This window comes from Paramormyrops kingsleyae, chromosome 18, assembly GCF_048594095.1.
Source record: "Paramormyrops kingsleyae isolate MSU_618 chromosome 18, PKINGS_0.4, whole genome shotgun sequence".
NCBI classification, from domain to species: domain Eukaryota; kingdom Metazoa; phylum Chordata; class Actinopteri; order Osteoglossiformes; family Mormyridae; genus Paramormyrops; species Paramormyrops kingsleyae.
Window position 1 is genome coordinate 4,508,639 of NC_132814.1, and position 16,312 is coordinate 4,524,950.

General features: G+C 47.5%; 2 protein-coding genes across 6 annotated transcripts; one reads left to right on the forward strand and one right to left on the reverse strand.

Moving 5' to 3' along the window:
• Positions 1-671: 671 nt before the first annotated feature.
• On the forward strand, positions 672-7,690 carry smyd4 (SET and MYND domain containing 4). Of its 5 annotated transcripts, none has more exons than XM_023791018.2 (10): positions 672-1,008; positions 1,592-1,733; positions 3,594-3,683; positions 4,574-5,507; positions 5,696-5,929; positions 6,016-6,167; positions 6,270-6,405; positions 6,522-6,638; positions 6,926-7,049; positions 7,159-7,690. In XM_023791018.2, the coding sequence occupies exons 1-10, from the start codon at positions 875-877 to the stop codon at positions 7,424-7,426; spliced, it is 2,331 nt and encodes a 776-aa protein (XP_023646786.2). In that variant the 5' UTR covers positions 672-874; the 3' UTR covers positions 7,427-7,690. The 5 variants fall into 5 exon arrangements, 3 of the variants coding, with proteins under 3 accessions (XP_023646786.2, XP_023646785.2, XP_023646787.2); XR_002835667.2 differs by having other exon boundaries at positions 673-1,008; positions 1,589-1,733; positions 6,527-6,638; positions 7,159-7,296; XR_002835666.2 differs by having other exon boundaries at positions 673-1,008; positions 1,589-1,733; positions 6,527-6,638; positions 7,155-7,293.
• A 685-nt stretch (positions 7,691-8,375) lies between these two features.
• On the reverse strand, positions 8,376-16,208 carry serpinf1 (serpin peptidase inhibitor, clade F (alpha-2 antiplasmin, pigment epithelium derived factor), member 1). Its single transcript, XM_023791020.2, has 8 exons — positions 16,064-16,208; positions 13,701-13,797; positions 13,298-13,490; positions 12,765-12,920; positions 11,143-11,346; positions 10,713-10,852; positions 10,077-10,287; positions 8,376-9,385 (listed from the first exon to the last, which is right to left on the reverse strand). The coding sequence occupies exons 2-8, from the start codon at positions 13,770-13,772 to the stop codon at positions 9,129-9,131; spliced, it is 1,233 nt and encodes a 410-aa protein (XP_023646788.2). The 5' UTR covers positions 13,773-13,797; positions 16,064-16,208; the 3' UTR covers positions 8,376-9,128.
• Between the last annotated feature and the right edge of the window lie 104 nt (positions 16,209-16,312).

Sequence of the window (16,312 nt, forward strand, 5' to 3'; positions counted from 1 at the left end):
TCTGTCTGACTCCGTGCCCCTTATACCTGTCATGACCCTGGCAGTAACCTTGCACCCCCAGAATTTGCACATAAAAAAGAGGAACTGTCAGGATCCATCCCTGTCATATCTGTTTCCCTGTTTGGCCAGCTAGTGTTGCTGTGTGTTAAGGATGAATTATTTCTTCATGACCTCAGTAAGAAGGGCACTACAGCCCCAGGAGCTACAGGAATCCCCGAAAAGGTCCCTGATCAAGTCTTTTCACTAATGCAAGATTTGCTTATTGTTTGTCACTGAATAAAGGGAATTGTCAGGTATTCAATCAAACATATAATTATAACATCAAGTGAAAAGGATCAACATAGTTTAAGGGATTAGTTACACTTTTTGCTATCTAACATCATAAGGGGGAGTGGTTGTTAGGACGATTCTAATGACCCCCTGAGTGACCGAGGCCTTAAAAAATTTGGAATATAATTGTATTGATTTTGGGTGGGGGGCTTTTCAGCATACTCTGTTTGCTTGTGGTTTGTACTTTTAAGGAACTTGTTTGTGCTATATTTGTACTTCGTCTCGTTTAGCACTGTTTGTCTGAACTTCACATACTTTGTATGATTCGCGCGAGTATTTCAAACGTCCTGACGTCATCGCCGACGTATTTACGCCACTCCGTACGTGTCCAAAACCGGAGGCGCAGCACACCTCAAAGAAACTGTAAAGAACCAGGGCACCATTTTGGCTTTAACGTATACGATTCTATGAATATATGAGCCGAAATGGCTGACACATCGCTACAGTTTCCGGACCTACACGGACCTTGACAGACTGCATCGGTTTCGTTCGTAACTCACAGTAACGGAGTTGTCTACGTTTTGGATTGCTTTATGCTAGCGAAATGGACCTGCCTTGTTTTGAGTGGCAAAAGCACGCCGAAAAGAAATGGGATGGGTTGTCTGCTGCAGAAAAGACGTCCTTTTCCTCTCTGTTAGAGGTGGATGATATTTTGTCCTTTGCTCAGTCACAGACTGAGTGAGTACCCAAACTTATCTTTGTGCTTTGTTGCTGTGGGATTGGTTTCATTTGATGCTCAGTAATGGCCTGTAGCTTCGTGTAACTCACACTTAATTTATGCAAGTAATGGGGGGGGGGTCGAGCACCAAATTCATTCTAGCGTAGCTGCCTGCAGAATAACGTGAGAATAATCTCATGTTAGCAGTCGGTAAATACGAATTGCTCAAAGCATCTGCTACATGGATATGCCGACGTTTTTAGGCAAAATCTTAAATGTAAAGTGTACAGTAACAGAAGCAGCTAATCGACTTAGCTTAGCTGTCAAAATGTATGTAGTGGAAACGGGACCCTGCCTAGCATTCTGTAACTTTTACTTAAATTAAATGGTGGTAATTAAAATTTTTACTTCCATAATATTGTAGTTGTCTTGATTTATAATCTTCACAGTTTTTGCACGGTGTAGTCTACAAGTCTGACAAGGCTCAGTCCAAATGTAAAATGTCAAAACAACCGCTAGTGAAGCACACCTTGTTAGCATGAACTCCTCCTTCAATGAATATTATTAGTTTATCTTCATATTTGTCTCACCTTTCCACAGCAGCCGTGATGTGACCGTCCTATCAGATATCTCCAAGAAATACCAAATGCGGAAGGACTCAGAAAGTGCCTCTGGCCTCAGGGAGAAGGGCAATGCATATTTCAGGGCTCGGGACTACACCACGGCCACTATGTTCTACTCCCAGGTGCTCATCTCACACTCTCTCATTTGCAAACCCACATGTAATAACACGTTCAATACAGAACCGCTTAACTCCTTTGAGATGTATGTCTGCAACAGCACAGACCCATAGTACAACAGCAGTCAACTGGAATCCAAGTTTATTTATCTAATGCACATCGGTACCTCAGCCGGCGGTAGATATAGGTAGCGAAGTGAGTTCTCATCCAGGCGTTTGAACCGATAGTCTTTTAACACAGCTCTGAGATTTACTGTGAAATGCTGTGGGGGGGAAAAAGGTTGTTGGCGTCCTTGGAGTGGCCATTGTGTTTAATTATAAAAATAAAGGTCACTCATGACTAGCCCTCTTGTGCTTGCGAGGACTGGCTTATTATTGCCCAGCTGCCCATAACCAAGGACTGGGACCAGTCCAAGCAGGGGCAGTGTGTTTCATTTAAGCTGAGTCAGGTGGGGTAAGTGTTTATTAAAACCCTGAATTTATGGTATCACCAATTAACAAGTGTCAACCTCAGCATATAATTCTAAAACATTCAACCATAACACAGCTCTCTCTGTTGCAGTATTTGCATACTAAACATCCATATTCATATCTAAAGTGTAGCCGTTGGGGTCATTTGCATAGCGCCCATCCATATTCATATTTAAAACACAGCTAACAAGATCATTTGCATACCATGTTTCCCCATTCATTTTTAAAGCCTGAACAGCAGTAGCATTGTCACTTCCCCGCCTCTAGGTGGTGTGAGTTCCAACGCAGCCCCCGATGCATTGCAAGTAGGGTTGCAGAGGGGCAGAAAATTTCCGTGAAACTTTCCAGAAACTTTCCATTCCATGGGATGTTTAGCTTACAAATTTTGGAAATATTCCAAATGCGAAACTTTCCATGGGAATTTATGGGAAAACTACCAGAATTTTGCTACCCTAATTGCAAGTCAGTGGTCCAGCAGTGCTATGTGTGCATAGATACATTAAATGAATTATGTATTATAGGGGTTTAGGGGGTAGTAAGGTAAAAACACAATATCAGTAGAAGATAAATAAAGGGCTATGTATTAGGTTGGCAACCCTGCATAGGACAAATGGGTATAGAAAATACAAGGATTGCTAAAAGGCTATGTATACAATACTACACTAGACAATGTGCAAAATAACATTATATGCAGCACACATGGTAGGCAGTGTGGAAATGATGCAGTGATAGATGTAAATAATTAATTATCAGGCTGTTGTAAATAAAGTCACTGATCATGTCCATGTTGAGGAGCCTCGTAGTAGCTCCTCTGGAGACACTCTGATTTGGCCACCAGACTGCGGAGGCGTCTGACCAATTTCAGCCGACTGAACAGGTGGCTGCTGAGATGCGTAGAGTGAAGTATAGGAAGCGAACACACAGATTGGTTGCTGAGCTAGAGGAATGGGCTTTACACCTAAAGCAGGGGTGGGGAACCTGATCCATGGCGAGCCGCTGTGGATAAGGCTTTTTGGGATGACCTCTCAATAAGCCAATAATAGTGCGTCACCAGGACTAGGAGTGGAGAACCGCAGTTTCATAATTGGCTGACTGAGAGCTCATCCCAAAATCCACCACTCATACCGGCTCTGCATGGATCTGGTTCCCCTCTTCTGACCTAAGGAGTGCGTCAAGTTCAAGTTCAAAGGTTGTAGGTTCAAATCCCCGGTACCTAGTTCAACAGAAGGTGCCACCTGGGAACTGAACCTGCCACCTTCCAGTGTGGCTTCCCTCAACTGCCTTTCCACCTAAAAATGTGAGATACTATGTCTCCCTCTTAATACTTATGTCTTATAAGGAAACAGAAAAAATAGTTTTGAGGTGCCCCCACTCACCCTCTCTCTGTCTCTCCAGGGTGTTTGCTGTGCCCCTCCTGGCTCCGAGGAACTCGCGCTGTGCTATGCCAACCGCTCGGCCTCCCGGCTCCGCCTGCACCTCCACCAGGTGCTCTGCTCCGGCTTCAACATTACAGCTTATGTCATATGCCAAGTGTCACATGACCAGCCTAGCCTATCTATGCAGTTTTTAAGACTGAGCCCTCTGTGGTCCCTGGCAGTGCCAGTCAACTCATTGGCTCACATAAGTGGTCGCCTAGGGTTCCATCTTCTGAGAGGGCGTCGACCTAACTGCCAGTTCTACCCGGCTCCACATGGGCTGGAACCGCCGCTGGGCTCTCTTGAAACAAAACCTACACGGTCTGTTAAAAACATCAGAATGTGGATAACTAGAAATAGTTCATTGTCCCATTCTGTTTTTTTTGCTCAGATCAGATATGCCTATCTTGACGGTTTACATTTTTTACAAGTGACCTCTATCTAACTGAAATGGGAATGCATCTGTTCTCCGAAATGTCCGCACGCGCACATTGATACATTTTTGCACAAGTCACTGACAACAAAGAAACGCTCAGCGCATGTGTATAGACAAAAAAGAACACAAGAATTCTCATCTGACCATTTACATTCCTGTCACATGGCCACAAATCAGATATGTGTCTGATCTGGGACCATATATGTAATTGAGTTAAATCTGGTTTAAAAACAACAGATTTCTGTGTCCACACAGGCCTGGAAAAAATCAGATCTGAGTCATGTTCGGGCAAAAAAATCAGATTTTAGTCACTTCAGCTTGGTAATGTGAATGTAGCCTTTCTCCCTTATATCCAGGCTCGTAGCCACATAGTAAAATTATGGATTTGAAACCCCCCTTGAAAATTATTTCCCACTACAGGCCTGCTTCTATTTATTACATTTCTGTGACTGTTTGTGTCAGATTAGGGCCCTGTTGAGAGATTGCAGAGGTCTGTTTTCATTCTTGAACGTCCTTCGTTGTAGGAGTGCCTTCAGGATATCGGGAGGGCTCTGAAGCACGGCTACCCTACCCACCTGCAGCAGAAGCTTCTGGACAGGAGACAGCAGTGCCTGAAACACCAGAGGGACGACGGCAGCTCTAAAGAGGGGGGATCTGGTATAGCATCAGAGTGCGATGGGTCAGGATCGCTCCCCCACGTATCCCCTGCAGTGCACTTTCGCTTCAGCCCTGAAAAAGGGCGACACCTGGTGGCCAGGGAAGATGTGGCAGCCGGAGAGATTTTGCTGGAGGAAAGGGCATTTGCCTGTGTTCTGATCCCTGGAACAGGCAAGAAATCTGGGGTTCAAAACAGTGCAGTGGAGGAGGAGAACCAGGACGCGTTTGGCACGGAACACCTGCTCTGCCACCATTGCTTGTCGAGGACCAACAACCCAGTGCCTTGCCCGGGCTGTAGCTACACCCGCTATTGTGGAGAGGGGTGCCAGCAGGTAGCATGGCAGAGGCACCACTGTTGGGAGTGCCCTTTTGGGGGGGAGCTGCGCTCCCTGGGGGTGCTGACGCACCTGGCGCTGAGGGTGGTGTTCAGAACAGGATTGAAGGAAGTCCAGAAGGTGAGGGAAATGGCAAGTTGGACTTCAGCACCACCCAGTGGTCAGGAGACGTCACCGCGCACCTGCCAGGACCCCCCACAGCACCAATTAGACGGCTCGTACATGTGTATCTACTGCCTGCTGCCCCATGTGTCCGGGCACCCGTCCAGCCTGCGCTTTTTGTGTGCTGTCACCGTGGCAACTCTCTGCCGGAGCCTCAAGGAAGCTGGTGTCCTGCAGAAGTTCCTGAGTGATGAATGTGATGAACAAGGGGGTGGGGCCTGGTGTATGCTGGGAGCTGTAGTCCTAAGGCACATGTTCCAGCTGAGATGTAACAGCCAGGCGGTGACTGTGCTGAGAGATTGTGGTAAGACCAAGATGATGATCGGAGGTGGACTGGGTGGCAGGGTTATGCTGCGTATATACGATCGGGCATAGCAGTCAGTATAGAACTTTTCTACTGTCCAAATAGCTTGACTTGTAGCTGGTTAGCTGGATTTTAGTAAACAGCAGGAGACCAATGATGTGAATTTGGATCTCCTTTGACTCCCACAGGTGTCGGCTGCTCCTCCGTATCCGCCGTGCAGGAGGTGAGAGTCGCTACAGCCATCTTCCCCACCCTCAGCATGCTGAACCACTCCTGCCATCCCAACATTGGCATCGCGTTCCGGACAGTGGGGGTCCCTGTCCCCCCGAGGGGACAGCCGGGTACAGTCTGCGGGGGTGTCATGGTCACAGCTCGCGCCTTCCGGGATGTCGGTTCAGGTCAGGAGCTCCTGCACTGTTACGGTGAGTTGCGCTCCTCCTTCCTGCGTCTCCCACTCTCTCCCAGTGGACACAGTGCCTGAGTCTACTCCCCTCCTCATCTCTTAAAGGCCCCCATTACAGCCGAATGCCGACCTCGGAGCGGCGGCGCCTCCTACTGGAGCAGTACTTCTTTCACTGCGGTTGTGACGCCTGTCGTGACCACCAGGGGGCGACGGCAGCCTCTGGTCTGCGATGTGCCCGTTGTGGGTGCCCCCTGCAGGTGAGTTATGTGATTTCAGGCAGCAGGCCATCTCTAAGCATGCAGCAGATTGAGTGGCTTGTCTCTTGCTAATGCCACTGCACTGTTAATTGCTGTTTGTAGTGTGCCAAGCTGGGCTACCTCTGCCCACGCTCAGGTTGCGATTTCCAGCTGGCCCATGGGGAGCTGAGTCGCCGGCTACAGGGGCTTGAAGAGCTGCTGGACCAGGCCACGCGCCTCATCGAGATGGACCGGCCAGGTGATGGGTGTGGTTATTGGGCGCAATGTTTGCCGAGGATGACTTTTCAGTGATAGCTATATGCTGGCCCCAAACGGTTATTAAAGGAGTGTTAAACGCACCCCCCACCTTCGCAGACCAGGCAGCACAGGAGCTCCAGGTGGCCATCAGAGATGCCAGCCGCTTCTTGGAGGAAACCCACCCGCTGCAGGGCCAGCTGGCGGACGTGGCAGCAAGAGCACAGGCGGCCATGGGTAGGGCGTTCGAAGCCGCTTGGTACCGGCACAGACAGCTGTGTGCAACTCGGGGATGGTCTATGGTTGGCCATCTCCACAGTGTCATTGCAGAAATGGTCTGTGTTTGTGGCAGTCCCTTTCCCAGGTTTGAAAAATGTATGAATGGTCCTGTATACCAAGTTTTATGTCAGAATTTTAACATTTTAACAAAATGTATTCCTGCACACCTGATCCAAAATAACCAGATTGAAGATGGATGGATGGATGAATGGAATGGAATGTATCTCGTATCCTGCCCCCTTCAGGCAACTGGAGGCAGGCTGCCACCCAGTTGAGCCGCAGCATACCTGCCATCCAAGTCCAGTATGGGGATGACAGTGCAGAACTGGGGCGTCAGCTCTTCAAACTGGTCCAGCTGCACTTCAACGGGTAAGAGGAACTGGTCCGAGCAGCACTGCCGGTATTGTACACAGTGATGACAGTCGTAGATTTTTGTCCCATCTCTGTCTCTCTGTGACCCCTTCTCTCATTCAGGCAGCAGCCCCAGGAAGCTGTCTCTCTCATCCCCAAAGCCCGTCATGTCCTCTCCCTGCACTGTGACCCTTTGTGTGAGGAGCTGCAGGAGCTCAGGGCCATGGAGGACTGCCTGCAGGGGGCACTGTGACATATACACATGCAACCATCTCATTCTTTCTTCTTTTAAAAGCTTCGTCATGCTCATGGCAGCAGCAGATTTGGGAATAAACTTTACCCAGGGGACTATAGGATTAAATCCGATAAGGGTGTCTGGTAGTGATGCCAAATGAAGCTTCATGAACCAATTACTGTATTTTTTGACACCACTAGATGGTGCTCTTTATTCCAAAAAGGGCTCAATTCATGCTCCAAAGCAAGCCAAGAGTGCCATCTAGTGGGGTCAAAAAATACAGAAAGTGGTTCATGAAGCTTCATTTGGCATCACTAGTGTCAGGGTCATGCACCAAGGTTTCAGGAAACATCCAATAGTCTGAGTTTATGTGGTTTCCACTGCAAGTCAGCGTGTCTGGAAAATAAAGGGATGTAAAGATCTATGTGTTGTTGGCAGCCACAGTTTGGGTTCATACTTCAGAAACTTATACGCCTTTAGTACCTGCTGGGTGAGCATATGATGTCTGCTCGCGCCGCGGTGCGCTAAGCAGATGGCACCGGGACAGTTTGATAAAATGAGGACAAAGCAGGAAGCCTGTGTGCTTCCAAAGCAGGGTGCCACGTCCATGTGTGGGACAGAGCCCAGACGATCAGGCTCCGGGGATGGAAAAGACGATGGATGTGAGTCAGCATTCCCAACCAGCTCTGCCACTCAGTATTATGGGATGGTTTCCCATAATGCATGATTTCCAGAAAATGCTGAAACAACTGTCTGGAAATGCATACACGTGGCAATGTTTCTGTGTGTATGTTTCTAGGCTGTAGTAACAGTGACCGTAGATACCTAATACACACCCACCCACCCATAAACAGATCCATCTGGAGAGGCTGACATCTGAGCCGCACAATCCTTCAGGCTCGGAGCAGATGCAGACACAGCCACACAGTTCCCAGCTCACGCCCCGAGTGTCCATGAATCCATAGCCTGGTCCTACACGTATCATCAACTGCACCATGTACAACCCAGCCACAAATCACTGGAAGAGCTGATAGCACAGAATGGGAAGTGATCTGTTGGCATCCATTCAAGTACTTCTTTCTTCAGTAACTCATGAAAAAAGTCGCCTCTGCTTGCCATTGGTTACTTTATTGGTTCCAAATAGTGATTGACAATTCATGTTATTCCCGGCCACTGCAGGCATCTCCAAACACTAGTAGCTGCACATATCGAGGAAGGGCGTTTCATATACAAACCAGTGATTAAATATATAAAGCAGGGGGTTCCATGTTTGTCTCAGAATCAATATAAAATAAACAATAACCATATGTTTTTTATTTCTGTAACTTTTTTTATATCTGTATAGCGACATCCTTTCCACATTGGCAAGTATCCTGTTTTCTGAACATCTGGCTTTTGCAAATGTGTCAGTGACTCTACGGTTCCAGATGGACAAGTTTTCAGAAACAAATATGTTCCCTAGGCAAAATTCATGCACATACATACTGTTAAAATGTTTTTGGGTGTATTGCACAAGTGGTGTGGTTGAGAAGACCAGACATAATATAGGCATTATCTACAGCTATTTTTTTTTCTAAAAAAAAGTGTCTGGGGTCAATATGACACATTACACATTATAAGCATAAGAAAGATTGTGAAGTAAATGTAGGGCTTGGCATGGTGTCGCTGGGGATGACATTGCAGCCGACTACAGGTGTAGCATCACGTCTGCATGTCACTGTGTGTGTCTGCGTGTGGCTTGTGTCACTTCCTGTCATATGCTCGGAGCTGAGTGTTACCAGGTACCAAAGTGTGCATGTGTCTGTAAGATCAGATCCCCTGTGTGTGTGTGTGTGTGTGTGTGTGTGTATATGCCTTCCTCCTCAGAGGTTGCGCGGGTTCAGCACTTTCCCAATGAGCAGCAGCGTCCCCGATTTCTCGTCGCGCACCAGAAAGATGAACGGACGGTTCACACGGAAGGATATGGCCAGTGCCTGGCTGCTGGTGCTGGGCTGGAAGCTGGGGTACTGGCTGCCCTCCGGGGCGGTCTCCATCGCCACCTTGTGGCGAACCGTGCTCACCTTGATTGCTTGGTTGCTGATCTTCTGCAGGTTGGTCTGAGTTAGCCAATCAGACAGGCCTGGGGGAGAAACAAATTCTAATTCATTAATTTGGCACCAGCACCAGTACTAATTATGAACCAAAGCTTCTGAACAGGTACATACTGTAGACAGGTAGTAAAATTACTGGTACTACCGTAACTACATAACAGTAATTGGCAAGTACATAAATGAATACAAGTTTATCCATTCATTAAACTGTACTGTTTGGCTAAAAACAGAAAAAAATACCACACAATACCTTGTTAACCACTGTATGAGATGTTTATGCTCGTGATTGATACAGAGACTGGAAGTGTGGCTGTGTAGAACCTGGCGGTCAGCGGGGGTGAACCCCAAATATTAAATGTGACTTCATTCATCCCCTGAAAAAATGGACCTTTGCATTTAAGTTGTGCCCCCACCCTCAATATCAAACTTCCTCCTAAGCCACTGGACTCTACTTTTGCCCTGGCATCAGCAGAAAGTATGGTACCGTATATAGTTAGCCTGGGAACAGATCAAAATTCAAAGTCTGATGACTACTGGTTGTGCAGCGCTATCACACCATTGTAAAGTTGAAATTTCGTAAATCAAACCATTGTAAAGCGAGGAGCATCTGTATATTAATTGAGAAAAATTTGCTAGTCACTAATGATCAGTGAGGTGTACTATATGCATAAGGAGGAAAAGGCCACAGAAGGTTCTGTAGTTTGCAGCCATGACACTCACCCATGTTGGAGAGCGAGGTCAGCAGGTCAGCGGAGTAGCTGAGCTTCAGCATGGGGAGGGTGACGTCAACACGGACAGGGTGCAGCGTCATGACCAGATCTTGCACGAACTCGGCCGTCAGGGCCTCCTCAATCAACGAGGTGTTGGTGGTCACCTCGTCCGGCAGAAAGAAGATCATGCTGACATCACCGTCCATCTGCACCTGGGCAATCTGGAAAGGAGGGGGGGGGGGGGGGTAGCTGAATTTAAAGGGCTTTCTGACAAAATGGTAGGAGGGAAAATGACAGGTCACTAGCTCCTGTGAAAACACCACCAAAACGCACAGTGGGAACTTATAAAACCTTTCTGTCGATAACTGGAGAAATGTTACATCCCTGAAGGCATTGCCACAACATAACAGCTCGTCTTCTGACTTCAGTGCTCCGAAAACAAACAGGGGAACATCTAACAGACCCTATGCATTAATGCAGTACTGACTTTTCCCAGAGACTGACAGTCTCTGGATTATTCTAGTAATAATCAATAGAAAGCATCAGAATGAAAAGAAGCCATAACTGAGAGGCTGGATGCAATCCTGAAGCACAAAAAGAAGATGACACATGGCCTAAGGGAGAGCGAGGCCATGGAGGTACACACCGTACAGCCCAGGTCGGGGTCAGCACCCATTTTAATGGGGTATCTGTCCTCCTTCATCATGGCCACTTTGACAGGTGATGCTCCCTCCACATTGAAGTCCTCCAAGTTCCCACTCTGGGTAAACCGGGTGACCCACCGCCCTGTCGACAGAACAGCACACGCAGGTAATCTCCTGTCACCATGGTAACCTTTGACATAACTGGCATTAATAATGTGCATTACTAATGGCAACTATACTATGCCGCTGGCATTTTTTGTTGTGCAAGAGAAGCAAAAAAAAACAGAAATTCATTGCTGTACTTTTAGCTGTCCACCAGGGGCAGCAGAGAGCAGCAAACAATCCGGCTATCTGGATGTGTAAAACTGCAAGACAGTCAGATAAAAGTGTCAGAAAAACTATAAAAACACAAGGGTGTGTGCTCCAGATGACCTTTGAAGTAGCCAGCACTCAGTGGTACCAGTCCAGCCCCACGGGGAAACGGTGAGGTTAGAAAGCGGTCCACTTTGCTTCCCGTCTGTTGCTTGACCCAGTCATTGATATCCTTCACGTCCCGAACGGAGCCCAACAGCACTTTGGGTCGCACACCATACTGCTTCTCCACTGCGTTCAGGTAGTCTAGTCTCACTCGCAGCCCTGGTCACAGTGGGAGTCATAAAGGTAGGCAAAGAAAGATATATTCACACATTATGATCTGAAAATATGCATTTTCTCCATCAGTTCATCATGGACTGAATTCTGCTGTTATTCCAGGCAGTGGCTTTTCAAAGATTTAACTGTGGCACTCAAGAGTGATGCAGTTACAAAACATCACCTGCGTGTGGCAGTATAGAGCATCATGATGATAACACTAGTAACACTGTTTTTATAGAGTGCTACACTCCATGGGGCCCATGAAACTTTAACTCTGCTACTGGTTTCTTTAAGCTGGGCAACCAATGTAAGAACCATTATTTATGATCTTACTGCAGAGATACTTTCAAAAGCAAGCTTGACTGCAACATTCCCACTGATTATTACAGCTCCCAGCATCACATTCCAGGTTCCCCAAAGTGCTGTGCCCAGTGCTTCTTGGGATAGATCAGAGTCTCACCATAATCCTGTACTGGATAAGTTAAAGGAAATGAATATATAGAAGGATTACAGTTCATTACTTGATCCTGTCTAACAAAGGACACCCGTGGGGGCAAAAGGAGTCCGGAACGGAATGGCAATGCACCATTTCTCATGGTATCCAGGCAACCAAGGCCTGTGCTGTGGTTTAAGTGAAGGACTAGCTTAGTCCATAGCAGTGGTTTATGAGTGGCACTAACTTTGACTACCTTTCCGTGTAGATGAATACAGAGTAAGCTGAGGCATGTAGCATCCAATCCCTTGTCAGTTTCATCCCAGCTAACAGGGAACGTTCCCAGAACTTTACCCGACGTTACATGACGGTCTCCTCAATGCTGGCAGAGAACGTTCTTACTGTAACATTAATGGAATGATATTTCCAAGCTGTACATTTTAACAAAATGTTCTGCCCATTTCAGCACCATAAAATTATTACCTGACCAGCCTTTTAACACAATGTTGAAAAATATTGTTTTATGATAAAATATTATTTTATAAAAGTGCAGTATGTATATACTACAGACACACCATCCAGCCTTGAACCCATGACCTTTGAGGCGTAAAAATGACAATGTTCCCAGCTGCTCTACCCTGCCCTTTGGTTTATTTCCATAGTATTAGTCTGAGTTGTAGATGTTTTTGCAGGAGTAGGATAATGTTTTGGGAACACCAGGAAAACTGGGCACTTTGAACGTTACCATACTGTAATTGTAATATTAAATAAACACAATAGTCCAGAAAGTAAAAATCCAGACCAAGATTTTGTTTCAACCAACCAGTTGAGTACTCTGTGACTCTTTATACTCAACTGGTTGGTTGAGATGAAATCCAGATCCGGACCTGAGCAATCCACTTCTGAATGAACGTTCCCATAACGGGAAATCGTTAGCAGGGATCGTCTTGCCGGCAGCAGGCGGGTGCCACCCGCGGGTCACACTCACTGCGCTCCATGCAAACGCGGGCGGCGGAGCTGAAGCCCCTGTCGGGGGTGCGCAGGGAGGCCAGCAGGTCGCGCAGTGTGTTGTGGAGCTGGGGGTCCCACAGGTTGTGGTAACGCAGCACCCGGTACAGCTGCCTCTCCGAATCAGGGGACGCCCCTGCGTGGGGGGGGGGAGAGGCAATGTGTGACCACTGGGCCTTCGTGATACAGCCACAGACAGGGCCACAGCAGGTGACAAAATCAGATTCATAACATTGTGTAACCATGACTGAAGCAAGTAGGGGGCTTGTGTTTCTGTGCCTCTGGCTGTGAGCGGAGGGTCACCAGTTCAAACCTCAGCAGGAAAACCACATCTCTGCTGAGCCCCTGACTAAGGCCCACAACCTCCAGATAAATAGCAGAACCTGTGCTTCACCATCAAGTGTGTGTGTGTCTCATAAGAAGAGCAAGCATTCCAATGTACTTGTGCAAAAGCCCCCATCAAGAGCCGTGACTTAAAAGGCATCATCTGCCAGGCGAGGGGTCCCGGCCCACCCATGGAGAGCTGTGTGAGGGCTGCGGAGACGCTGATGGGCGACAGCAGCACGCTGGCCTTGGGGTCGCTCCCGGCCATCTGGCGGAACAAGTTGTAGCCGAAGTCGGACGTGGCGGCGGCCAGCTTGGAGGTGGGTGTGGTGAACAGCTCCACAGGGGTCTCGTCCTCCACCTCTTCCTCCTCTGCGGCCGTCTTTGAGATCCAGAGAAGACCAGAAAAAAAGAGAGAAATTACATCACACATTCTACACCTCATGTGCCAAGCATAGTTACAAACTACTGCCCTTACAATATGGACGTAAGTGGAGTGAAATGTGCATGGTTATTAATAACACCATCCCTGGCATTTAAAATGTCAGAGAGAGGGGTAGGTGCAGATATGGGGGTGGGAGTGTGGCGCCACCTGCTGGGCGAGGGAGGAGGAGAAGAGCGCAGTGACACACAAGAGGAAGAGGAAGGCCGTTCTCTGCATCATGGCTCCACCAGCGGGTAAGACAGGCCTGTGGAAAGGAGAGGCAGCCGTTTGACTGAGGGACACCTAGAAGTGACTACAACAATACTGTCACGTAGGTGTAGATGTGGGGACAACAGCCTTAGGTATGCATGCACCATAATTAATAATTCCTGTCTTGAAAAATAGGGGACAATACTTCTTTGTTTTATTACTTTTGTACATCTTTGGTCAGAAACTACCTAGTGGTCTCTGAAAAAACCACTACATCAAATACCCCAGGCTCATTTTCAACTTTGGCTTCAAATCGCTGCAAGAAGGATTTACCGAAAACCCAGGAGAATGTAATATTACTGCCATTGCCATAGTCTGTTGGCCAGATCCTCCAGTAAACAGGTCTGAATGGAGGCGCTGCTTCCACAGCACTGATGGCCAAGTGAGCTGTGGAGGCTCCTACAACAGCAGCTTCTATATCCCAGCTCAGTGCCCCGTGTCACATGCACCAATCCATGCATCCATGCATTTTCTGTACCCACTTATCCTGTTTGGGGGGGGGGTCCAGAGACTATCCCAGACACTCTGGGAGCAAAGCAGGAAACAACCCTGGATAGGGCACCAACCCATCCCAGGACACACTCATACACCATTCACACCTATGGGTAATTTGTTATCTCCAATTAACACCAGCATGTTTTTAGACTGTAGGGGGGGAACAAAAGAACCCCAAGGAAATCCCACAACAACACAGGAAGAATATGCGAACTCCACACACATGGAGCTATGGCAGAGACTCGAACCGTGGTCCCAGAGGTCTGAGGCATCAGTGTTAAACACTGTGCTACCATGCCTTCCCCATGAACACACCCATGCATCTAAATTTAGTGTTTCTCCTAGTTTCACCTGGCCAATAAAAGAGCTGACAAAATACATCCCTTCAGTCTGCCTCCCACTTCAGGAAATCTGCGTGCGTTTCTGCAGATTCCAAGCCGTGGACGTGAAACACAGCCATAATGGTGTCGATGCTACGGTTAATCGTGTCCTTTCTGGTTTCCGGTTCCCGCTTCTCTTTCCGTGTCCGCCTCCGTGTGCCAGAAGCGACAGCACATCCCTATATCAGGCATGACGACAGCTGCGTCCTTATTCCACTTTCTAGGTGATCACACCGACACCAGCAGAGCCTGCGGCTGACAGGCCGTCGCCGCAGTTTCATGAGGGAGTTCTTGCCACACAAGACACCTAACAGAGTTGGGGGCTCACTGACCCATCTGAACGCACCCAGCTCAAAGACTCTATGAGGATTCACAGGCTGACTGACATGAGCTGTTATGGAGTTTAGGTGTCAGTGAACAACATCTTGCCAAGAGCTAGCCCACACTCATCCTCCCACCCCCTATCCATGCCCTCTCTTCTCGCCCATACCCTCCAGCTTGCAGAAAGCAGCAGGATTCTTGAAGAAGGGGTGTTTGGAAAGGGGAAGTATGTATCCTCCCCAGATGTGGCTCTTTGCCCCTCCCTTCAAAACATCTGGATGTCATCTAGCTCCTACTGGGTTTTCCCGTTAAGAGAAGAGGTCTGCCCAGACCCTCCCCCCAAGACTGACGGCTCAAATTCACTCACAGCAGCCTGACACCGGTCCAGTGAAAGCAGTGTGGTCATTTTTTTTACTGTCAGCACAACGTGGAAGATTTACTGTGCTGCCACGTGAGCACTAATTACAGGTCATATAATTCCCGAACTTTTCAACTTTCTACCCCTTAAGATAATTGCGCTTTGATTGATTGGGCTCCTCCAAGGGGCTCCAGGATTTATAATGTTTCTCGCGTTACTGGTTTGTTTAGACTGGCCCACTAAGGAAATGGTATGGAAATAATTACTAAGCCTAAAAATGAAAAGCATGCAAAGCAAAGCTCGCGCTTTCCCATTGAAAGTGAACCGTCTCCGCCAAGATTTGCCCACATTACCGAGCACCTTAAAACCAAAATGCATGGATATCAGACATAATATGCACAAGCCGAGATGCTTTTCATCCGTCCAATTGGATCAGAACATTTACCTAGACAGGAAGTTTTTTAAAAAGTGTGTTTTAAATACTTGAGAACTCATTTGTTTTAAATGTGCAATTTCACGGTCCAGCATTAATCTTCCTTTGAAATGGTGATCGGTATATGAACGCAAAAAAATAAACAGATAACAAACGAACCAACCAAATGCATTGTGGTAGCTTTTAGATATCCTTCACACAATAGATAATGACTTTAAAAGAGTTTAGTACCGGTGCATTTTCAGAGGATGTTCAATGCATTGTAAGGACTAACCTGCAAGCGGGGATTGTCGGGTGCGCTTCTGCTTGCTCTAGACTAGTTGCCTCCGCGTAACTCTGTTGATAATAGATGAGCGCAATGCTTTATTCCCTGGTCTCTTACTATATCCCGCCCTGGGTTGGGCCGTGACGTCAGCTGCTGCTATCTGTCGCGTGGAGGATGGGACTTTTGCACGCTGGGGCACGATTTTAGCACGGACTCTTCTTTCACCATTTTAAAAATTCTATAGCGCTTAAAGTGAAG